This window comes from Macrobrachium rosenbergii, chromosome 11 (genome assembly GCF_040412425.1).
Source record: "Macrobrachium rosenbergii isolate ZJJX-2024 chromosome 11, ASM4041242v1, whole genome shotgun sequence".
Classification (NCBI taxonomy): domain Eukaryota; kingdom Metazoa; phylum Arthropoda; class Malacostraca; order Decapoda; family Palaemonidae; genus Macrobrachium; species Macrobrachium rosenbergii.
This window is the reverse complement of record NC_089751.1, coordinates 39,234,877-39,261,759: the sequence shown is the minus strand read 5'-3', so window position 1 is coordinate 39,261,759 and position 26,883 is coordinate 39,234,877. Positions and strand designations below refer to the sequence as shown.

Here is a 26,883-nt window from a genome sequence, read left to right as displayed (position 1 = left end):
AGGTTAATTTAATTCATCTTTATGAAAGACCAATCCTTTTCTGACTTTCCTCTAAAAGTTTTTATTTTGCTGTGCTCTCCCAGGACAGACTGCGATCAAGTTTCTTGTAATTGGCATTTGGCAGTTCGTAATTGTCTAGATGGTTCACGATTATAAAGTAAAAATCAGTGGAGACTGTATTTCAGTTTTCTCATTTTTATTTTTATTTTCTCCTTATTTTCCAGCGATTTTAGGCGATGTGTTTTAGATTTTACTAAGAAACCAATGTGATGTTTCAAAGTTATTTGGGACTTAAATCCTAAAGAACGGAAAGGTAGTTACAGTGCTGCCTGGTAAGGAGAACTAAAAAAATCACCGGAGCAGGCAATGCAAGACTATTGATCTTATATCTTCTTGCCTCCTTTATATCTCCTTATTTCCCGATGTGTCAATATGAATGGTGATACGTGACTGGTGGAGAGAAGAGACTTGGGCCTTTCTCTCAAAAGATTTGTTTGTCTGTCAGATTAGTTGTGCTGCCTACAAAGAGCAGAGATCGCTTTTATCATTTGAAAAGATAAAAAAGAATATTTATTTCATCGTGTTACATAAATAACATGAACCAGAAATTTCCCGCTGGCACGAGTATCCATTACTATATGAGGCTATTAGGAATGATGTCGAAATTTCAAATCATCGTTTTATGGACTAAATTTATCAAACGATTAAACGGCATGTAAACAGTCTTTTGCCGTTGCGTTTAATTTTCGGATTCTGAATGCAGTTTCCTTCCTCGGGCGTGCAATAAAATTCCTTTCTCCTTGGGTATTCGCAGCCGAGATTCAGTGGGAAAAGGTTCTTGACAGCACAGAGCAATAACCAACAAGGGATACGAGAATTTGCTGGGGTTTCCTTTCTGTCTCCCCGCTTTTCAAATTTACATCGAATTTCTTAGGTTTTAGAAATCTCAGATTTTTTTCAGTAAATCCTGTGCCATGTGCTGCGATAATTACTGTCGTTATCAAAACAATTATATAATTCAGTAAGTCATTAGACTAATTTTGCTCATCTTTTTCTTTTCAGATTCTCTAAAAGCCAGAGTTTTAAATTGGACGGTGCCTCTGAATTTTTATGAAGTTTATATGTGGAGCAAGAGTGTGTGACTTTGAATGTTCAGCAGTTTTCACCGGAGGAATTTGGACAGTGAATAAGGATTCCTGCTCTGTAACACTAAGTTAATGTTTGTAAAACAAGACGAGTGATAATACTTTCCTTCGATATATAAGAAACCAAAAACTACTGTTTTGAAAGACTCATAAGTTACAGTGAATTTTACAGAGAATGGGAAAATTATCAAGAAGTATTATCAATTAAGAATGTGTCTTGAAAGATTTTATCTTTAATTTTTTCAGATGTAGCAAGTATTTTAATGATTCTGAGGAGCAACTAACATTCTTGAAGAGACTGGAACATTGAAAATAAGGTAAATCAAAAGAAAACATAGCTTTCATTATCATGAGAGTGCTCGTCACTGATGAGAATATCGTTCAACACCATGAATGGCATTTGGCTGCTGTTCACCAGTGATTGAAAAGAAGCCAAACCAAGAACTAAATGCACTACATTCCTGAGCCAGTGTCGGCGGCCTGTGCATCCAACAGAGTGTTCTCGTCACAGAAGGAGGGTAATAAAAACGGCCGTCTCAGAGGAAGGGGCGACCATATACGAATCAAAGGCGCGTTATTCAGCGTCAGGAACTTCGCCCGTAAAACAGCCATTTTTGGAAGGGTGTCTTCGTCTCGGATCTGGAAGCAGGGCTGGTGGTGGTGGTGGTGCTGGCTTCCAGTCATGGCTGCCAACGTCCTCTTGCCGATTCTTTTCCCGCTGTCGGACGAATTAGATTTCCCCAACGGTGAGTACCGATTCCAGAAACGTTCCCTTTCTGATTCTTCTCTGATTGTCTTGTTGTTTTTGTTTTCGGCCTTCTTTTCTTTGTGACTCTTCCTGTTGAGCAATTATCATTGAGTTATGCATGTTATTATTTTAATACTGAAAGCATCTGCTTAAGGAATTCAGCCGAAATGTTAACGTAGGTATCACAGCGCATTCCGTGGAAAATTGATGACAGTTTATGTAGAGGGCGGTTGTTGTATGTGGGTAATGTTAGGTAATGCAGTAATTTTGCATTCTTAATGAAAGAGTGACGTTTCTAATATTATGGGCAAGATTTTTGAAACACACACACACACACACACACACACACACACACACACACATATATATATATATATATATATATATATATATATATATATATATATATATATATATATATATATATATATATATATATATATATGTGTGTGTGTGTGTATACATATGTGTACACATACATAATGTGTGTATATACATATATTTATATATATATATATATATATATATATATATATATATATTTCATTAACTTTGCAGACTGAATCTTCCCATTAAAAAACTTTATAACTTCATAGTACCATCTGGACATTGAAGTCTGCGTGCTTCTGTTTTATTACAGAAAATAATTTCTGAAAAAGTAATGTAAACCAAAATTCACTTTAATAAGACTCTTAATAACAGTGATATTAAAGATGATAATTATTAGTTGTCTGCGTAATAGTAGTCTCATAAAAGCGGTAAAGACATTATAAAAAAAGTGTAATCAACATGCTGAAATTACTACTTCAGGTGTCTACCTTTTCGTCACTGAGGGAATAGCCTCAAAGATCTAATTAGTTTTGATGCGATTTTTGTGACATGTTTCTCATCACTAGCTTGAAAGAAATGTTGAGACACTAATTAAACAAATGGATTTTATCATTATGACAAATTACATCCCTACCGTAGAGACGGAAGCGTATAGATATACAGTAAGAATGATTACATTACATTTTGAGTAGTTGTTGTTATTATTATTATTATTATTATTATTATTATTATTATTATTATTATTATTTTACCTTTTTATTCAGATAAACGCCATTGCTACTTTTAGTATCAACCGCATCAGAATCAGTGTTGCCATTGGTATTAATATCATGATTGTCTTTATTGTTACAATGCTTTTAATTTGTTTGGCATATCTCAAGGAAATCCCACTCACTCGTCGTAAATGAAAATTATTCCTTCATTCTGCTCCTGATAGATTTCCCTTGTTATCTACATCCTACGATGAAAGCAAACAGAACCTTCAGTATTTACCCAGTTGGTCTGACGAAGAAATATATATATATATATATATATATATATATATATATATATATATATATATATATATATATATATATATATATATATATATATATATATACTGTATATGTATAATATATATCTGTATATATATATGTATACATATACATACATATATATATATATATATATATATATATATATATATATATATATATATATATATATATATATATATATATAAAAGATACATAAAAGGAAATATGTTTGTAATGCTGAAATTACTATGGCAACAGTTTATTTGCCGAAGGCATTTGAAACATGAAAACGGAGAAATTTATTGACAAATTACATATGTTTTAAGATATATCAGAATTGCGAAATAGATACTCTGTTCGGATTATTTTTTTAAGGCAAGTTTTATTTTTCATAAAGAATTATAGTGGCTTTTAATGTAGTTTTCATGCCAACTGAACGGTTACGGCGAACCGAATTTCAAGGAAAAGTCGAAGCTATGTTTGTAACAATGGGGAATTTGACTTGCGAACAACATTGGATGACTCAAATTATAATAGATCATAATTTGATCACAATAGGAAAAAGATTTTTCAGAAACAACATTCATACTTTTACGCACATGGATATATATATATATATATATATATATATATATATATATATATATATATATATATGTGTGTGTGTGTAGAATATATAAATAATAAAATATATATATATATATATATATATATATATATATATATATATATATATATCTAGAGAGAGAGAGTGTTTCAAAGTTTTTATATATATATATATATATATATATATATATATATATATATATCTAAGAGAGAGAAAGTTTCAGTTGATATATATATATATGCATATATATATATATATATATATATATATATATATATATATATATGTATGTATGTATATATTTATATTATATAAATATATATATATATATATATATATATATATATATATATATATATATATGTGTGTGTGTGTGTGTGTGTGTGTGTGTGTGTGTGTGTGTGTGTGTGTGTGTGTGTGTGTAGAAAGAGAGAGAGAGAGAGAGAGAGAGAGAGAGAGAGAGGGAGAGTTTCAATTTAAGGTATATAGAACTGTTCACGAAGAATATGGCTGTTCTAGCTTTTGCATTGAGGAGCAAAAGAAAAGTGGGAAGTGGGGCCCTTAAATCTTATTCACTTCACACCGCACTAACACTTAATGCATGATGCATCCTTTAGCTGTTTTATTACCACAATAAGCTCCTCTCATCTTTAATGCAACAAAGTGCTGCCGCAACTCGAAGAAGATTAAAGATTGCTCTTTCAGAAGAGTCTGTTTCCTTCTCTTTTGAATACAGCTGGTTAAAATGTTTCTGTCATAAGTAAAATATATTTCATGTTGGGAATTCCAGTAAATTTGTTTTATTCGTCTTTCTCTTTTTTTATTTTTTTAGTATCGTAGGCTTAAATAGCTGTTCTTTGAAGTTGCAAATGGTAGATTTCTTTTAATACTCTGGATTACAATTTTATTGGTTTTATGGACACTTCTGATTAATTATGATATTTTAATCGTCTTTTATTTTATTGCTTTCAGTGTTTTTTTTACCTCACGATGTGTTTTCAAGAGCTATCTGTTTCATTCTTGTTGCTTATGCTATTATTACAGCAAAATGTATAGTGACCATTTAGTAGGCATAACGCTTCTCACATGACAACATATGAAAGCATTCCTGTCAACACAATTTTTATCAAATAATGAATTGCATGAAATGTCTTAAGTTGTGCCTAAATGTGAAATTAATGTGCTGAACAAGATAAGACATTCGATGAAATGTGGATGATGTTCTTATTAAAACATGATAAAAGCCACGTTAGCATTAAAATGAAAGCCAGTTTTAGAGGACTTGGAAAAGCTTTATAAATTTTGTTTTGTCACTTTGTATTATTTTCTGAGACGGAAAATGCTTGTGGTTTCTATTCATGTTCTTAAACAGGAATATTTAGTAATCAGTTTATATATATATATATATATATATATATATATATATATATATATATATATATATATATATATATATATAATGTATATATATGTGTGTGTGTATGTATGTTTATGTGTGTATTATATAAATATATGAATATATGTAAATAATGTACACATATATATAATTTATATATATTTGTTTGTATGTATGTACGTATACGGGTGTTTATGCGCATGCGCGCGTGTTGGAAAATGAATAAATAGACATAAGTGTGTATCCAATTTGATTTTACCAAGAACATAAAATGGAAAAGTGACTATATAATAGCAACGATAGTAGTAGTAATTACCTCCGCCATTGAAGAGGGATAGGTAATATTTCCACCCACGTGTATATGTACGTGTGTCAAAGACAACGAAATATCTGGAAAACAGAAGAAAGAATCTTGATAAAATCTGCAGAAAGCATCATCAATCGTTACCATGGAAACCACCTCGCCCGTTAGTCTCGTCTCGCGAGAAGTGTCGGCGAGTAGCCTGGAGGAAGCATGCTCCCCATCGAATACCCTTGTTATTGTCGTCTTGCTTTGCCATGCAATTACACCCATAATGGTGCAGTCTTAGCCAACTCTAGTTAATGTTTCCACCTGCGCTCGATAATTAACTGATTCATCGGTAGGCTGCGCAATTACGCAGGTCCAATGCAATCTGCATAATCTAATAAGCTTCGCAGAGGTGCAAAGGATGCACGGGTATATGAGTCGTTTCCTATATTGCATGGAACGACGGCATAATGACGCCGTAATTCCATGAGGATAGGAATTAGGTAAGCAACCGGAAATGTATATCATTATGGAACTAATTATAACGAAACTTTAACACCATGATACAATTTACTGATATAATAGTCGATTTTTTATATATAAACTTTTTTAATTAAAGGCGATTGTAAAATTGACAGTAAGGAAAATGTACATAAGTATGAAATTAATTACACAGTTTTTTTCTTCCGCGTCTTAACTTTAGTTCTTATAATTTCGTTAGTGAAAGTTATTACGTTTAGAGATCTGTGCATTCAAATTTCAGAGATAATACTAACGCATTTTGCTGTTAAACGCTTTCAGGGTTTTACGTCAATCCTCGAGGCTTAGGCTTATTCTACGAAGGACATTATGTATGTGTCTTTAAGCTTAGAGTCAGTTTGAGTAGGAAAACAAATGTTTCTGACATTAAAAAACAGTTACACCTGCTGATTTCGAGTTCACATCTACACTCTGAATTGTTACTCATTTTTAAATTGATTATGGTTGTCTAAAAAATGCTCAGAATTTAGAATCAGATGCATGCAGTGTTGTGTAACTACTGATAAATATAATATATATGTTGAGTGATTGTTGATTTTGTACCTCCATGACTAAAAATGTGTCAGATTGAAACCCAGATTCGCCTAATGATTGGCCATGTAATCGTTAATAAAATACACTGTTGGCAATCCTCCTGGCACAATAATTTCAAGGTCACATAAAGAATAAAAAATGGTCATACTTTACATGTATATTTTAACTAAGCGCTCACACGATTTGTAATCATAATTCCATGCAAGTGAGGTCTCTTAGACAATAGCACATTGTGAATTCGAATTTAAATACTTTAGTGTTCGTGGAACCTCACCAGAACGGTAATGGTAGTGAAATTTCAATATAGTTTTTTTTTTTAGTTGCGCCTGCAATGTTTTACGGTTTGCTTTGATTTGTTATGTAGATTGGTGTAGGAAAACATTTGAAATTATCCTCTTCCTTTAGTCAGCTCTTTGGAATAAATTTGGCAGAAGATTTGTATAATGTCTTGCAAAAACAATCGTTCATTAGACCATTTATTATGCCTTAAGTATCTACGCATTTAGAGGGATTAAGTTAGTCGTTGTCCACCTTGTATCGATCCCCGTAGGGGGCCAGTGCCGTCAGTGCACCTCACTTCGTACACTGTAGGCATTACTTAAGGTTCTTTACAGCGTCCCTTCGGCCCCTAGCTCCAACCCCTTTCACTTCTTTTATCGTACCACCGCTCATATTCTCTTTCTTCCATCCTACTTTCCATCCTCTTCTAACAGTTGCCTCATAGTGCAACGGCGAGGTTTTACTCCTGTAAAACTTTTAAAACCTTTTTATAGTCTGTTTCAGTTTCAGCGTTGAATGACTTCATAGGTCACAGCGCTTTACCTTTGGCCTAAATTTTATATGCCATCCCACCTTGTACTAGTAATGTTAGTGCTCCTGTGATCAGCTTTGTTTGAAGGTAATTCATAAATGGAATATAAAATCTTCCGAAGTCACTTCCGAAGTCATCCAAGCGAAGGGGACAAAGTATAAAAGTTAATTTTATCTGCAATAAATAAGATAACACTAAAGTCAGCGTGACCATCATCCATCAGTTGTTATGGAAAACCACATCATCAGTCGGTTCATATTTCTGTGCAAATTTTTCATCAGCAACTTGTCGAACACCCTTACGGTCTGCGCCCTTCACCTCTGTTTTGTACACACTAGAGCTTCCTGTAAGTAAAGGGCCCTTTTTACACCAGTACCTTTCATATACTGTTTACCTGTAACTTTCTTGGTCGACTTCACCTCCTTGTCTCATTACATAGTACAATTTATACGCCCGTTTCAACAACCTCCGTTCTCATCACACATGCGTCATGTTTTACAAATTTAATTTACATACAAACATATTATTATTATTATTATTATTATTATTATTATTATTATTATTATTATTATTATTATTATTATTATTCAGAAGATGAACCATATTCATAGGGAACAAGCCCATGAGGGCCATTGACTTAAAATTCAAGCTTCCAAAGAATATAGTGTTCTTTTGAAAGAATTAATAGAAGGTAATAGGAAATACAGAAAGAAGAGTTCACTTATTAGAAAAGGAAGAATAAATTAACAAATTATTAAATAGGTAAAATTGTACGTAAATTATTAAAATACAAGGAGAAATGTTTTAGAGTAGTATTTGCGTTGCATATGTGCTTGAACCATTTCCAAGGCGTACTTTTCTGAACTACCGTCGTATGTTAAATTTATTTCCGGACAACTACAGGAATAATTCATCCTGATTATTTCATTTTATATGTTCATATATGAATATGATATTTGACAGATACACTAACATTTTTTATTCACAAGTATTAAGCCTCAAATATTGTTTAATATATAGTTCATTATACCCCGGGCTGCATTTCCCGAGATGTAACCGAGTACCGAGACCTTTCCCTGAAAAAAGAGGAACGCCATATCTTAAAAACTAACCGTGGAATTTTTTTTTTTTTTTAATAATCCCATTATGTTTCCCACACCCAAATTACTTTCTAGGTACTAATCTAACCTAACCTAACCTAACCTAGGGGCATCGCAAAAAAACCGGGGCTGGTGCAATACTAGCAACATCTCAGGAATTTGCCCCCGGGCTCGGGAATAACTTACACCCAAGGGAATTATAATTGTAAGGGGTTCGAACTTCGGTCTGATTTGGCAAACAACGACTTATAGCGACTTTTGACAATTGAACTATCAAAAGATGGTTCAATGGTCAAAGGTTGTCGTTTGCTAAACCAGACGACAGTTGGAATCCCACTGGTGGCGAAGCAGTTATCAATTGTAATTTCCCGTGGGTGTAAATTGAGGCGTGCAATGCTAAAACCCACACTCGCCACAAGTTGGCGATTTCCAGTTTATTGTACATCTGGAAAGCTCTATCCTTCTTCTTTCCGATGGTATAAAGTGAGTGTGGAATTTGGGTCAGGAAGATGGTTGAAAATCCTATTGAAGCAAAATAAGATGTTATGAGCTTTTAAAGTTTTCAAACTTTAAAGCTCATTTTCTCCACTTTTAAAAATGTGGTGAGTGTGGGTTTTAGCACTGGATGCCTCAATTGTTCCTGACGTATAGTGAACTGGGTTTTAAACATTTGTGGTTCATTATTTTTGAATATATATATATATATATATATATATATATATATATATATATATATATATATATATATATGTGTGTGTGCGTATGTACACTCGGCAAGGAAAGTGAAGATACAGTTTTCATTAGATTTCGTTCATTGAATTTTAATTTTTTTCTTACAGAAAACACATAATCTCGGTAAATTTACTCTAGAATAGGAAAATACAATGCAAATTATATCATATATGTTAAATCTGCAAAACAAAAACGCTCAAATACTTAAAAACACCATGCATGTCCGAAGTAATCAGAATTTCTCAGATGACTTCGTTCATAGAGATCTAAAAGGTAGTGTATGGATATCTCGGTGTAGAACTGTTTATCAGAACAGCAATATTTACTCGTTTTCCGTTACGAACAGGCTTATTATTGCATCATCATACAAGGTAATGATAATTTCTTTAATTTTTACACATTCATATTTGTATTTCACGGTGTTTAAAGGTCAGCTGGAATTAATGGCAGTAATTGTTGTGACAGCTAGGGTAGGTTGACCAAATCTATTTAAATCAGCAAGAGCGTTCTCTATTATGTGCGGAGTATCGCCAGGTCTTCGGCGGGAAAACGCAAGTAACTGGATGTTTCTTGACGTTGCCATAGTTTCTCTCTCTCTCTCTCTCTCTCTCTCTCTCTCTCTCTCTCTCTCTCTCTCTCTCTCCTCTCCATTGCTAAAACATACTATACAAATATAGTATCGCTGAATCACTAAAAGGAAAAAAATAATGAAATGAGTAGCTCTACATGTAGGCCTAGGCTTACACAACAGCAACCTCTCTCTCTCTCTCTCTCTCTCTCTCTCTCTCTCTCTCTCTCTCTCTCTCTCTCCATTGCTAAAACATACTATACAAATATAGTATCGCTCAACCTCTAAAAGAAAAATATAATGAAATGGGTAGCTCTACATATAGGCCTAGGCTTACACAACAGCAGCTCTCTCTCTCTCTCTCTCTCTCTCTCTCTCTCTCTCTCTCTCTCTCTCTCATCATAACACTGCATTCGTTCCTTTATTGTTCCCCAAGTTTTTCGTTGGACATTGCTCAAATTTAACTCGATTTCATTATGGAAGCTGACGTTTCCGATTATGCAAGCATTCCGTTCATTGTGGTGTCATAAATTCATTTGTGTAAGGTTAACTTGGTAGGTTACGTCGAAAAAATGTTTATTTTGCTCAGAACTGTCGCTGCAAATTACAACTGGAACGAATACTGTAAAGCTTACTACTGCATTCAAGTATCAATGAATTCAGAACCGTAGAATGTGATTGAAAGTAATAGGATTAGGAGGTCAGGCAAAAACAAACACAATAAGATTGAAGCTCCTCCCCTTTCTAAAGTTGCCAGATGTCTCATTATTGAGCAATGTATGTCCGAAGATTTAAAAAAACTGTATCCTCACTTTCCTTGTTGAGTGTACATATATATATATATATATATATATATATATATATATATATATATATATATATATATATATATATATATATATAATATATATATATATATGTGTGTGTGTATGTACAATCACTCAAAAAAAGTTTTGCAACATACTCAAAAAGTTTTCGGACAACAGCTTATAATAGCGACATCTGGCGCTATTTGGCAACTCAGTTGTAAGCGCGTGAAACAACTGAACACTATAGTGGTGGGTCCGAGAAAGTACCTGCAGTTTCCCTTAAACAGGGCTTTTTCTGATACTGCTTACTGTTGTCATACTTTACTTAATAAAAGGATGTTACTATAATGCTTCAGAGGTCATAGCTGTTCTTATATTTTAATATTTTCATCTCCAACTGCCATCACTATCGTTGTTTTATCTCCTTCATATGTGTGAACTTTGTAGACATAGGCCTACGACTGTTATAAGTTGAACTATTAGTCTTATTTAACATCAACAAATACGACTTTTGTGAAGATTTTCTTGCACATTATTATTAATCAAATTTTTGAATGACTAATCCTATGTATATTGTGAACAAGTGAAACTTAATATAAAATATACTGAACTAGACTTACAGATTTCACGTCTGTTTTTGTAATACACAGAATATAATTGCGCGGGCGCACACACACACACACACACACACACACACACACACACACACACACATATATATATATATATATATATATATATATATATATATATATATATATATATATTATATACAGTATCTATAATGCCGTTATCATGTGTAATTTCTCATTTCTTTCATTGCTACTTAGGCCTATCATTTTGATGCCTCTTATGAAGTTAACCGAATATATAACGCCTATTTTTGTATTTCTTATTATCTAAGTTTCTAAAGAATTAAAATTAGCAAGAAGTTCAACATTAATTTAGTTATGCTAAACGCCAGCAGTGAAGAAGACTACCATGCTCATCAGTGGAGAATGTCTCCTCCTCATCGCAAAAGATGATTCTTACAGAAATCATCGGCCACTGGATTATATTACAGTATAATGCAAACCCTAGCCTCTATTCTTTGTGTTTCGCTGATATGAAGTGTTTCTTGGCAGGAGTATGATGAAATAATATTTTGGTCTCATGTAGCCTGTTACGGATGGTTTGAGCAGCAACTTGAAGGAAAAGTGTAATGTTCTCTCTTTATGGCAACACCGGCTTGTCAGCGGGGTTAGGCGGAGCTCCTTCAGTGATCATCCGATGATACAACAATGGGGTCGTCCTCCACTTTTTACAATGAATTTAACATATTTCCTCGTTCTCTCTGTTGTTTTATTCCTCTATACATGGTTGTTTTATTTACGCTAAGCTGCCGAGCAATATCTACAATAGAGACATTAGTCTTATGCAAGCTAATGATAGTGGTGCGGCAGTCTGTTGCCCATCTTATCGGTGCAAACGACGAGACAGTTTAGTTTAATTTTCCTGCCCGAATGTGGAGTCGCACGATAACATACGACGTTACGAGATTTTGTTCTTTTTTTGTTTTTGACAACAATAATGGTTGAATTCTTTCTTTCTCATTTATATATAATTTCATTGATGATTATTCAATATTACTTTATTAGTCAATAAGCTTTTATCTGGATTCGAAATATAGTTTCTTCTTTGACTCTTTTGCCCAATCATCTGAAGTGATATTTTTCAAAATGTTTCGTCATTTTTCGTAATATGAATTTTTCACTCACCATTCTTTTTTATATTGTTAACCGTATGATTAATAACCAAAGTCGAATAAGAAAATTACATTTCCTTGTAAATATCAAAAGAACAAATTACTGTTAGTGAACGAAAACTTCTGGAACATGTTGCAAAAAGATTTTTGAGTGACTGTACATATATATATATATATATATATATATGTATATATATATATATATATATATATATATATATATATATATATATATATATATATATATATATATATGTGCAATCATTACTTCGTTTCTTGGTTTCCATTTGCCTTTGCATTCCTTTTCATCCTTTGAAGCCCTTTCAAACTTTTCCACGAGGGCTCTGCTATTTTTCTTCACAATCTCTAGTCAGAACTTTATCAATTAGTGCAAACTTGACTACGCTACTGACAACTTTTCCTATTTCACAGCCTTGCACCTATATCTCTATCCTTCTGACTTCTTGCATCAATATATCAATACAGGTAATAGGTACTGAAATGTAGCTTTAGCCATATATGTCTAATATTATTAGTCTAATTTCCATTATTTGCCTAACAGATCTGCCTACCACCAGGTGTTAACGTTAAATTTTCAGTGCTCTAAGGAAATGAATGTTTTTAACAAAGTATAATGTTTTTTCCACGAGAATTAAAGTTAATTCGTGTATATTAGCATCACCCTTGCATTGAGGTGGATCCATATTAATTTTAGTATTTTTATTTTCATTATTATTCTCATCCTGCAATATCCATCCACTTCTCTCTCTCTCTCTCTCTCTCTCTCTCTCTCTCTCTCTCTGTATATATATATATATATATATATATATATATATATATATAATATATATATATATGTATATATATATATATATATATATATATATATATATATATATATATATATATATATGACTAACAGGACCTCATTGAAACTGGATGGTATCTAGCTGAGAAATTTATTCAGCAAAAGTTACAAGCTTTCCAGTACTAACATTCCTCATTGTCAAGTATCCGTCGAGTGACGTATCCGGTCATTCGACGGATACTTGACATTGATGATCCTGTTGGCAATTGTATTAATGCACACATAATTGTGCAAGTGATAAAGTTAATATATATATATATATATATATATATATATATATATATGTACAGTATACGTGTATGTATGTATAATATATATATAAAATATTATATATATATATATATATATATATATATATATATATATATATATATATATATATATAACTGAAATCAGATCTAAGTTCTGTTCATGCATTTGCAGTATTTAAATACAAAGAACGTGTAATAAAAGAATGTGTTTTTACAAGGTTCCAAGAAACGAGAAACAGATAAAATTCACCATATCTCAAAACAATAAAAATATATTTAGTGGTATTATTTTATCAGGGCTATTCTAGATTATACAAATATATTTATAGATATACGTATACTATATGTATATATATTCTGTTTTTGAACATCAAATGTGTACATCAAGCCAAGAAAGAAAAAATGAAAAACTTGACTGCTGTCAGTACTTTAATACCGTCTTCAGACTCACAGCAAAAATCACTAATACGCCGAATATATACCAGGCATGAGTTCCCTTGGAAATCACATTCTTCATGACCTCAGAAAGATCAGTTGTAAGAAAAGCAAATAATACAAAGTCAGTGGAAAACTTACCAGTGATTATTTATAAATGTCATCCTTTTATTTAAGTAATTAAAATAGACTTAAAGATATTTCACTGTATAAAATCCTTAGCGTGGACTACTGCTCGCTTTTGTCAAGTTAATTCTAAGGCAGGAGTCAAGTGTATTGATTGTCAAATCATTATTTGTACAGCCTTATGTGGCAGCATTTTTATACTGTTTAATTCTTACATTATATATATATATATATATATATATATATATATATATATATATACGTATATATATACATATATATACGTATATATGTGTGTGTGTGTTTAGATCTTTGGCCAAAATGAAATAAATTGCATTCTAACCAAGCGTGCTGTATATTATAGTAATGACTTTTAACGTGTAGTGTATGTAAACACTATCCATATATTCAAAGATTTCAACAATGGAACAACGTTAAAAAGGCGTTCATGAAAAGGTTAGATAGAATATGCTACTTAGTGAATCCTTTCTCTGTCATTGGGTACTGTAGAAGGTTTTCTAGGCTATATTCCTTAGAAGTATATAGATAAAAAATTAGGATAGCATACGGATAACATAGAGGCACATATAAGTAAATGCAGATGTTTTAATATTTCTGGAGTAACATAACTAGAACTGCACTAAAGCTAAGTTGCTAGTAGGCATTCTAAATATCGGAAATTTAATTTTTCTGGGTTGCCTAACGATCAAAACATCTGTGAAAGGGGTACTGTTATTTCCCTTCTTTTATATTTTTTTAGGATGAAATTTATGGAAGGAGACAAGAAATTGATGACGGAAATGAAACTCTTACGGTGAAACTTTTCTTTCAGATTTCCCTGAGCATTGTTCAGATACGTGTAACAAACCATTTGAAACCACCAAATGGAAGAGCTAAGCCTCCTTTAAGAGAACTCCACACACACACACATACACACACACACACAATATATATACATATACTGTATATATGAACTGAATTACGATGATATGGAACGTGATGAATGTATAAATAAAGGCAAATGCCAGGAAGGGAAAATGAAACAATGGAGTGGTTGTTAGGCCTTTCGACACACGGTCTAAAGGACCTTGTGTCGAAAGGCCTATCAACTACTCCGTTGTTTCACTTTTCCTTCGTGCCATTTGCCTTTATTTATACGAATATATATATATATATATATATATATATATATATATATATATATATATATATATATACTCGTATATATATACTCGTATATATGTGTGTGTGTGCGTGTGTGTGACAATACAGAAGTGGGGCCGACGATGCATTACCTACTGCCATACCAAATGCATGTTCACAGAATTTTCTATTGAAACTGAATTTTTAGTTCTTAATGTATCGATGTATACGTTTTGAAATAATGCAAGTTGATCATGGTAACTTGGGAATCTAAAATATCATGAAAAAGACAAGAAGTCAACAACGAATACTATATATATATATATATATATATATATATATATATATATATATATATATATATATATATATATATATGTGTGTGTGTGTGTGTGTGTGTGTGTGTGTGGTGTGTGTTTGTGTGTGTATGTGTGTTATTCTGTTGAAGAAAAATCAAACTGTTAGGGTCGTGTGAAAATTAGCTGCATATTTAGTATATATATATATATATATATATATATATATATATTTATATATATATATATATATATATATATATATATATATATAATTTTTAAATATCTCATATACCTTACTTTGTAACGTCAAGTCATACTTCAAGACACGTTCATCCACTCCTGTTTCAGTGTAACTGACAATGTCTGGTAAATCAGAGCATCAAGACACGCTGCGGACATGATGGAACATTTATGTAATTATACGGGCGGTATAATTACTTGGGCCCCGAACATAACGGCCTCAGACATGTTTAAAGTGGATGGTCGGATTTCCTACCACTGGCCATCTGTGGAGACTTGACTCGTCCTTGCCTCTGACTATTTTTAGAATAAACTAGGCGGTTTTCACTGTTCATATTCTGACACGCGCATCACATTTATTAATTAAACTTTTAATCACTGCCGTCATATTACCTTCTACACCATAATTAAATCCTCTGCACCCTACACATTTCATTTCTGTCAGTCCAGTTACAGGTTTTTTTTATTTGATTTTTTCACACAAATGATTCTCGATAAACACTTCATTTTCCTCCATGTGTAATCTCTCACTGCACTTTTACTATAAATCCTTTTAGTAAATGACAGGACTTATTCTAATTTCGTACATTGTCGTCTAACACTCCATCAAATCATCACCATTTCACCGCAGTATCTTAACTGTCATCCATTCAACTACTGCCACCTTTCCATTTTTCAACCCATTAATTTCCTTTCTTTCATAGCCAGCTGTCACCTCCTCAGTAATTCTCAGGCGTATACTGGGCCTCTTGATTTGAATCGTTTAGATCTGCCTGTTTTCTCTCCTCAGATTCATCGTTCCTTTAGTGAATCCCTCCATTAACACACAATCTCCCATTCGTATTCTTTATACTGTGATCCATTTGCTCATCAACCTCTCTTTTGCTCCTGTAAAGCACGGATTATACCATTTACTATTTCCTTTCATTTACCGCTAATTTTCACATAATGAAATCAATTAGTCACTGATTGTCTTATTTGCTCTTTGTGCACTTAACATATTTTGATCATCTTTTCTGGTCTTGTAATGCACATCAAACAATCTGGTTCTCATTTTTCCTTTCACTAATCTTCGAAGTGCATTATCCCGACGGTATCTGCTTTTATTTCCTTTTCCTATCATCCCATTCCAATCTTTGTAAATATTTTTTTCCTCAAATAGCTATCTGTTATACAAAGGAAAGTCTCCAAACAGTTATGGAACGTACTGCAATTATGAATGACTTTTGTCAGTTTTAATTTTGATTAGTATTAGTATTCTGGCTCGTCAAGTATCTGTAATTAACTTCGCTATCCTCGAACAACAGCGCATTTGAAAAAATATAAAAGTACCCTGAAATTTTCATTAATAACGAATGGCCGGTGAAATTTCATTTGTCACTGGAAATGCGACAAAATCCGGAGTTATATTTTCCGGTTGTGACGTTAATTTGCAATATGGTAGCGTTAACTTTAGCTTCATTAACGTTCACATTCCTCTTGGCGTTCCATGCAAACGAAGTTATCGTAAAATTGGTAAATATTCGAAAGCAATTTTCACCCCTAAAACAGATATGTGCCAGGTACAGGCTTCTGTCAATAATCAGCTGTGACTCAATACATTTGACTGACTGCCAAGTACCTGTTTCACTATCAGGTCAATAGAGTTACAATGGATTTTTCCTGGACGTTCCCGTGTCACTCCGCCCTTAACTGGAATCTCGAATTACATTTCTTCTACATAGCTAGGAAAGCATCTTTTAGACACACGCGTCTTGTTTATATTCATAAATATTAAGCCACAAATATCGTTTAATATCCAGTTCACTATATCTTGGGAATAACTTACTCCCTAGGGCAGTGGTCGGGGAACAGGGGTAAATTACCCCAAATGGGGTAAAATTAGAAATTTTGGGGGGTAATGAACGTGCTACGGATGTGGATGTGCTAAGTGAGGGAAACTGATGTGAAATGTTTCTGACTGATCAAAAACACACACTTGCAGAAAAGTTCAGAAAAACAACCTGGCTAGCTCTTCTTGCATACTTAGCTGACATTTTTGGACATGTAAATGAACTGAACAAGGAATTGCAAGGAAAGAAAGTCAATCTCCTGTTAGCAAGGGAAAAAATTTCAGCATTTGTATCAAAGCTTCAGTATTGGAACCAGAAAATAAATGCCAATAAGACTGCTGCCTTTCCAAAACTGGGAGAGTTTTTGAAAGACTGTCAAGACTGCAGTCTTAGTGACATAAAGGAGTCAGTCACAAGGCACCTGACCAAACTTAGAAATAGGTTCTGTGACTATTTTCCAGAACTTGATTCACATACTGTCAGCTGGGTTGTAAATCCCTTCAAAAGTGAGCTGGCTGATTTGCCTGAACAGCCTGAAGGATTGGCAGAAGAGCTTATTGAACTTCGTTCCAGCAGTGAAACAAAAATGGAATTTGAGAGCAAGGATGATCTCTCAAGTTTTTGGATGTCAAAAACTACAAAGGCTTATAAATCTGCACATATGGAAGCAACCAAAATGCTACTACCTTTCGCAACAACCTACCTTTGCGAACAAGGTTTTTCTACCCTTGTAAATCTAAAAACAAAATACAGAAACCGGTTGAATCCTGAAGACAGCATCCTAGTAGCAGTAACATCAAAAATCCCTGATTTCGAGTTTGTTGTATCCAAGATGAAACAGTATCATTTTTCCAAAGCCTGAGGTAGCTGATATGAAAATATTAAAGATTTCAATCTGTCGTTAAAATATTAAAGTTTTCAATATTTTCTTAATTATTTTTCGTTGTGCGCCATTCTTATGCCATTCTGATGGTCAGTAGTTTTGCTTGTGTGCCATGTAATGCTAAAAAGAGTGTTTTATTTCTGTTTATAAATGTGATTCCTACATTTTTTCTTGTGTGCTATTTCCATGCCAAAAAGACAGACTTTTATTTCCTATGATAGATGAAATTAACAATTAAACATTTTTCCAATATACGTTTTTTATTTATTTATTATCCATGAATTCTATAAATAAGTTGGTTTGTCCACCAGAGTACTTCCAAGTGTGGGGGTAAATTCATTTTACTACAAATTCTATTGGGGTAACACCCAAAAAAGTTACCCGACCCCTGCCCTAGGGGAATTATAATTGAAAATTGCTCCGTCACCGGCAGGATTCGAATCGTTGCCTGGTTTAGCAACAACGATAGACAATGACTTTGACAACTAAACTTTCAGGAGAAGTATAAGCTGATATTTATTCTGCTGTACACATGCCTGTCGAATTCAGGTTCTGTACTTAAAATCAATATCAACCATGATAGCTGATTGGTAAGTTTGTAACACTTCGCTAATGATGAAGTTTTTCACTTTTACACGCGCGACATTTATATCCACAAATATTAAACTACAAATATTGGGTTAATATCCCATTCACTATGTCTCGGGAATAAGTAACACCCAAGGGGAATTACAACTGATAAGTGTTTCCGCACTTATCAGTTATAATTTCCCTTGTGTGTAAGTTTCTCCCAATTTATAGTAAATTGATATTAAAAATGATATATATATATATATATATATATATATATATATATATATATATATATATATATATATATATATATATATATATATGTGTGTGTGTGTGTGTGTGTGTGTGTGTGTGTGTGTGTGTGTGTGTGTGTGTGTGTATGACACTGTATCCCACTTGTTATAATCCATGCACATTAAAATTAATTGGCTGAGATAGAACCATTGTATCACTCAGATAATTGAATATTATAATTCGGTCCACGCTGTCAAATGGGGTTCATGTATATACAGTATATATATATGTATGTATAGATATATATACACATATGAGTGTGTATGTAAATGTATACATATATATGTAAATTATATATATATATATATATATATATATATATATACTTGTATGTATGTTTGTGTAATAATGACCGGTGTCGATGACCCTTGGTGTAGCAACGCCAGCTCACTTACATCAGTAGGTCAGTCTTTCAATCTGGGGGAGTACTGCTTCCTGTTTACTTTTTCGTTCAACGCAGTAGGCTGGAAAAAATGTTCGGGTCCTAAAGGCAAAGCTTTTACGAAGACTGACTTCTCCCTATATCCCTCTATGGCACTTCAAAAATGGAATTTAAATTATCTACCTTATTATTCTGTTTATTTCCCATAATACGGCGTACGTCACTGAACCGTATTGTCGTTGTATTGACGTATAGTTTATAATTTGCTTCTGTTCATATTGTGCTCTACAGCTAAAAAGGCAGTTAGTTTGTTATGAAAGCCCACATGGAGTAAAATGTATGTATGTATAAAAAAAGATGTAACCAAAACCAAATGAGGACCTACATAGTAAAGATATATGCTCTTGATAACTACAAGTAAGGAAAACTAACAAGTAGATCCAAGAATTTCTCTGTGAAAAATGAGAAAATGACAGAAAAACGAGGCAGTGGAACACGGACGACATTTTAAAGTTCCGTGGCAGCCTTCCTAGCTTACAAGCATAACACTCTCGGCAAAACAACTATTCTTTTAAACATGAAATTAATAAGAAGACCTCTGTATTGGACAGTTTAACAACAGGCAGCTCAGCGGAATGTGGTTTGTGATACATTGCGAAAGCAAATAGCGCGCGAATATATATACGCTAGAGGCTTAGAATTGACTTGACAGCTCTCCGAGATCCAGAGCTTCTTCAGAGGGAAAGTTGGAAAAGTTCTTATAGGTATTTGGTATACCGAGTTTCAGGTCCCACAGGGCGTTGCCCTTTCCCAGACGAAACCCTGCCCCAACGTTTGTCCGCCTTGCGCTTGTTTTCATGAGTTCTCGTATATTTCGTTCAGTGGGAGAAGCCTGAAGTTAGAAGAAAGGAGAAATTACTCAACTGAAGTCGGACCTTGGCCTTTCAGTAAGCAATGAAGGCATGCAAAATGAAAAAAAAAATGTAATACTTTAAGTTACTTGACTCTGGTTTTAAAAAGTAATTGTCCAAAAGAAACGAGAAAAAAAAACTTAACTATCGTCCTCTCTAGCGAATACTCAGTCTCAATGCTTCCGAGAATTTTTCCACTCAACATCTACTTGAGAAGGTTTGCAGCCACAAATTCCAAAACATTTATTCCGGGAGAGGGTAACAGCTTTACGCTTCTTTCCGTGGTGCCCTTTCGTTTACTTTTACTTCGACACGTATCGAAAACTAAGGATTATATCATCAGTTTCTTCTTTGAATTTTATATAGATAATTTCACTGGCCAGACTAAAGAGCCGGATTTGATATTTCAGTTTTCATTTTATTGTTTACTGGCTCATAAAATATCTTCCTCCTTTTAACTGTATCACTGTAGTGTCCACGGACTGTAGGACATACCGGAAAAACCAGCAGGCTGAATATGTCTTTATTCCAGGATAACTGACGACAAACTACGGAAGCATATAAAGAATCGGTAAAGAAAGTAGATATGAAAGCAAAGAATCGTTTCAGCAACAAAAGAAACAAAAATAGGATATTTAACGAAGAGAATAACCATTTTTGGGTAAAAATGATCATTAGACTAAACGCCACTTTTTTCATCATAGGACTAAATCAGATATATTTGACAAACATTACAATCTTGCAATTTTGTTGGATGATCAGGAGGTTCCGTACACGAATTCTGTGGTTTAGGGATACGGGAGCAGAAATATTTTAAAATAGACTTGATCAATGGAAATGCTAAGTTTTCAGAGAAGAATCTATACAAGCATACTTAGGAAAGAGAGTTTAGGTCGGCGAGAGTCTGCAGTGAAACATGCAGTATGTAATCTCCACCATATAAGTGAAATAAAAGAACACAAAAGTGGAAGTTGGTAAACCCATTATATCTTGACTTAGAAACCAGATATTCTTTAATCCTTATGAGCCGAATGAAAAAATATAAAAGTTCAGATAATTAAAACTTGCTTCTTGAATGCCGCCAATAAGTGAAAGGAGCTCTTCATCTCGAAATTGTTTTTCTGTTTTCTGTTCTCACGGTAATTATTCTTGTCATTGCGGCTGCATCGTCATGTTTATGAAAAATTGTAGTTCTTTTGTGTGAAACAGAATGAATTACTTGAAAGAGTAATAGAAAAAGTATTAGAACATTTTATGTGTGAAACAGACATGAAACTGAAATGGAAAAATCTGCGTTTCACACTCTGCACATGGAAATAGAATTCAGGCTACGAAGCTAAAAGGATATGAAGAAGCGGCATTTCAAAACAGAAAATCTCCTTATCAAAGAAGCTCCGGAAAAACAAGAAAGGTTTTCTTCTCTTTTACCTCAAAAGGATCGCAGACGATCCGTCTCTAAAAGTCGACTTCCAATATATTCCAAATAACTCTTAAAGGTTCTGTCGAAAAATTCTTGAGAATCGATACAGAACCGAACACTCGATATTTACACTTCGGTATTTACCGTTCTCTCAAAGGCTTCTATAACAGTGTGAGATCATTATGTATCCAAGTGACAGGCGATTCACTATAGGGATTTTACCATTCACTTCATTATGTAATTAGATATTTTATCATGTAATACGCAGTCCGTACCGTGCAAAATTATAGTAGCAAATATGGCGCGGGCTAGATAAAATATCGTAGTATGCTTGCTTTGTGCAGTAGCCTAATATGTCTTATAAGTATGGCAACGTAAGTGTTTAGGAGAGGTCGGTCTCCGCCACAATAATAATGATAATGTTGAAAATATTATTATTATTATTATTATTATTATTATTATTATTATTATTATTATTATTATTATTATTATTATTATTATTATTATCAGGAGTCTTACATATAATATTTCCAATGTCAACCTGATAACTAGACCCTAATGTTGAAGACCTTAACCTAGTTTTGTGGGTCCTAGGGCTATTCTAGTACCAAAATATAGAAAAAGGCAGTCAGATTCAATCTAACTATAATGTCAATCATCTGTAATTTGTAACTAAAATGAAAAAACCGTTTTGAAAATCGATGTAGAAAATCCACCCCAAAAAATCAGCTGATGTTAACTTCAGGAAAAATAGACTGGATCACAATTTATTTAAAGGTACCAGACTATTCCTCTGTGATGGAGCTATATATTGAAAGAATAATTTTGAAACATTCCCCGTAGTTCAGATACAGCGGTAATTGGCATGGATCCTCTAGAATTTCTTGTAAAAGTATGGGAAGACAGGAGTCTCAACCGCTCAGATAGTAGCACTTTCAGCAGATATAAGCAGTTAGTGCAAAAAGTCTCTCATGTTAACCAGTCCCATCCCATTCATCGAACAATTTCTAAGACTGAAAAACTCACTTGAAAGAACCAAACTTGGCAAAAGCCAGCAGGAATGCTTTAGTCGAGAGAATGAAATTTTAATTTTAAACAAAACTCGTAAAGCGAAAAAATACTGGTCAGCATGAAGCTGATTGTATTTCTAATTAAAGTACTCTTTTTCATCGATCACGGTTGGCAAATCAGGGTGGAGATTTATTTGCTTTTTTTCCAGTATTGAAGACAGTGTGCGTGTGTGTGTGTGTGTGTATTTTTATTAACCGTAGGTCATAATTTCTTCCTCTCCAGCAAAAAAGAGCATTTTAATTAAGATTCTTTAAGGTTCACGTTTCTTTGCCCCACAGCCATCCTGACAAATACAAGGAAACTTTGGTCAAACTCCACATATGACTTTGCGGATGCGACCTTAAAATTGCAAAAGTATAAGGAAAGTAAGGAAATGGTTCCCTGTAATTTTATGGTGTAGATATTACTTCACGGGGTAAGTAAGGATAAGGGAAACGGAAATATATTTTATTACATAAGTTTAAGCGATGCGGAAAAATACAAGCGTGTCTAATCCTACATTCGAAATGATAATTTGCTTGGTATGAAGTGTCGTTATCTGATTAACTCGCTCTTTGTGTGGTCTTCTCTACGTGCATTCTTATGACACAAAGTAACTACCTAAAGTAGACTTCGTCTTTTTATTATACTTTTTTTTTAACCAATACAGTTGAAATTACGGTAACTTGATCACGTTCAAGTAAATAACCGTGATATTTACAAATAAAAACAAAGCCATTAAGCCATCGGTTCTTTTTGTAATAAATGAGCTTAACATTCATAAAGCCTTTATTGGTATGTAGATCAGTTCAATTGCAAGATTAAGGCGCAGGTAGATCAGTTTTAAAATCTTAAGCGTACCTCATGTGGTGCATCGAAACTTCTACACTGCCTTCAACTGAAATCAAACGTCTAGAAAATATTCATGATTTGAACTTACTCTCCATTTCTCTGACTTCTTTGATTGTACAGTGATAATCTTCCTTTCCATTATGACCTTGGATGCAAGTCACCTCAAGGAAGAGAGTTCCTCTTTACTCACACGCTAAATTCACTAGCATTCGGTATGAAGTCGTCCCCAGCCCACACTGGAAAAGTCCAGGCACCAAAGGGGAGATAATTACAGTCACAAAAGACTGATTCGCAGCGGACGACGGCCTTGATTTGATTTAATTTTTTTTTTTTTTTTCCTCGATAAAAGCAACACTTGAAAAGCAAAATACTTCATTTTACGGGTGAAAAGTGGATTGCAAGTGGGTTTCACCGGAAGCGACGGAGGAAAGTCTCCACCAGTCTGGAAATTATTGAGTAATTATAAGGGCCACCAGAGGTGAGGTGCTTTTTGCCAGCGAGCATTTTCTATTAGAATTTTTTTTTCTTCCTGTTACCACTTCTTACGAAATACTGCTTTATGTTTTGTTAACCTAATTATATCTGTCAAATTTTTATTTTGAGTAAAAAAAAACGTTTAAAGGAAAGGGCATTCAGCTTTTGAGACATTTTTCATGACTAGTAAGAATAGTATTCAGTAACTGAATTCCACCGAGTTACAGCAATTATAGTATTTCGGGAAAACATTTTTATATTTTTCCAGAGTGGTTAAATCGTAATAGGAAAAATCCATGGTTATGATTTATTTGTAGAATGAAGAAAACTCTTCGATGAGATATAGTTCATGTATCACCTGACAGATTCATGGCATATTACGTAGGTCGCTGGTGTTAAGCCGTTAAGAAAAAATGCAAATGAACAGAAATTAATTAACGTGTCCTGTTAGACCTGGTGTCCTTGAGTTTTCTTTTCTCGTACAATTGCGAACATTCTCCCTCGGGTTTATTCTAGCTCTCTGTCACGATACGATTTTCTTACTCCCTCATCCAAGTAAGTTTCTCGGGTATTTAGGTCGAGATGGTGAAATGCAGTTCATCTCTGTTAGGTCTGGTGTCATGGTTTGGTTTTCCTCGATTCTAAAAGCAATAATTGGGTTGCAGCAAATCCCCGATTTTGCTCCTTGTGTCGGTGTTGCAACGGCATCATTCACGTGTTTCTGAAATGTAAAAGCAGTCGTGACTTTGGTAAGGCCGATATAGAATTTTAATTTATTCACTTTATTACTTATGTGTATTGCGTGAAGGATGTTACAGCAACCCTCCAAGGCTAATTGGGATCCTATTTTCATCCTTCCCTCCCGTCTGATCTTCAGTTATTTTTAATGAAAATTAAATGGACCACTCACCAGTATCGATACTTTGGGTGATTTAGGTTCTTTTTACTTGTCTAGAAGATATCACATTGTTCGAATTGCCTAATCCAACTTTAAGAAATTGAGTTAATTCCTCTCTTGATCTCGGCGATGAAATTTCTATCCTCCACATTAGGATTATTACCTTCACATGTCAAGGGTGTTTCATCTTTTGCCTCTTCCTCGATTGGATTGCGTTTAATGCAATTCCTTTTACCAGTGACCCCACTCCCACTTCCTGTCTCGATCATTTTCTTCTCCACCGCAGCAATATTGGGCCTCTCTGTGCCTTTCTTACTGGTATCAACTTGGTCACTGTTTTATTAAGAGACGAAATAGCATATAAATGTAATGTGAAGTCCTATAAAATGGCAAGACACCTTACAAATGAATATATATGTTGTATAAAGGTAATGTGAAGTTCCATAAAATGGCAAGAAACCTTACAATTGAATATCTGTCATATAAAGGCAATGTGAAGTTCTATAAAATGGCAAGAAACCTTACAAATGAATATATGTTGTATAAAGGTAATTTGAAGTTCCATAAAATGGCAAGAAACCTTACAAATGAATCTGTCGTATAAAGGTAATTTGAAGTTCCATAAAATGGCAAGAAACCTTACAGATGAATATCTGTCATATAAAGGTAATGTGAAGTTCCATAAAATGGCAAGAAACCTTACATATGAATATCTGTCGTATAAAAGTAATTTGAAGTTCCATAAAATGGCAAGAAACCTTACAAATGAATATCTGTCATATAAAGGTAATGTGAAGTTCCATAAAATGGCAAGAAACCTTACATATGAATATCTGTCGTATAAAAGTAATGTGAAGTCCCATAAAAACTTCTCGACGATGAACAGTATGTTTAACTTAAGGTTTTTGGATGTTTCAGTATTACAGACTTTACCTCTTGCAATGAAAACTTCTAATCACTTATTATTCTTCCGAAGTTACCTCAGATGCTGAAAGTACACGTCCTACGTACATAATTTGTATAGTTGCAAGTAAAGAAAGTCGTTACTGGTAATATAGAAATGTCTGCAAAATTGTGTTCATGTATTTTAGACTATTAATCTTGGAAAGCGAGACTAAGTAGAAATATATTTCCACCGTTTTATTGATTTTCCCTTACTACGTCTCTCTCTTTCCTAAAGAAGCATTTGCAGTGCCTCGTTTTTGTATTTAATTCTAACATCGTTCTGTTTTTTTTTTTCATATATACAAATCTTCTCAAAATAACGATGATCATCATTTCCAATATGATTTCACTTTCGTCTTCATATCGTTTGCATTTTTCAACCTTCCGGTCCTCATAACTTGACCTTTATCCCACAAATATTGGATTTCAACAGTTCCGAATTTACCTTTTTTGGTCATTCCGTTCCTACTCATTCCTTCCTTGAAGGGCCCTTGACACATATTGCATTTGAATATTCCGGTCTTATGCCTTTTGGTAGGTTTATTATTATTTGAATATTATTGCTGCTTCAGCTGCATTTATTTTGTAGAAGACTTTTTCTATTTTCCTTATTGCGGACTTCTCTTCAGTGGAGG

At 33.5% G+C, this 26,883-nt stretch overlaps 1 protein-coding gene across 2 annotated transcripts in view; it reads left to right on the top strand.

The window, feature by feature from the left end:
* The window catches only part of LOC136843342 (neural-cadherin-like), a 721,385-nt gene that overhangs the window by 365,249 nt on the left and 329,253 nt on the right, over positions 1-26,883 (top strand). For both annotated transcript variants that reach the window (XM_067111635.1, XM_067111634.1), the window contains one exon: positions 1,063-1,891. In XM_067111635.1, the coding sequence (XP_066967736.1) occupies positions 1,594-1,891 (298 nt within the window). In that variant the 5' untranslated portion in view covers positions 1,063-1,593. The remainder of the gene's footprint in view (positions 1-1,062; positions 1,892-26,883) is intronic.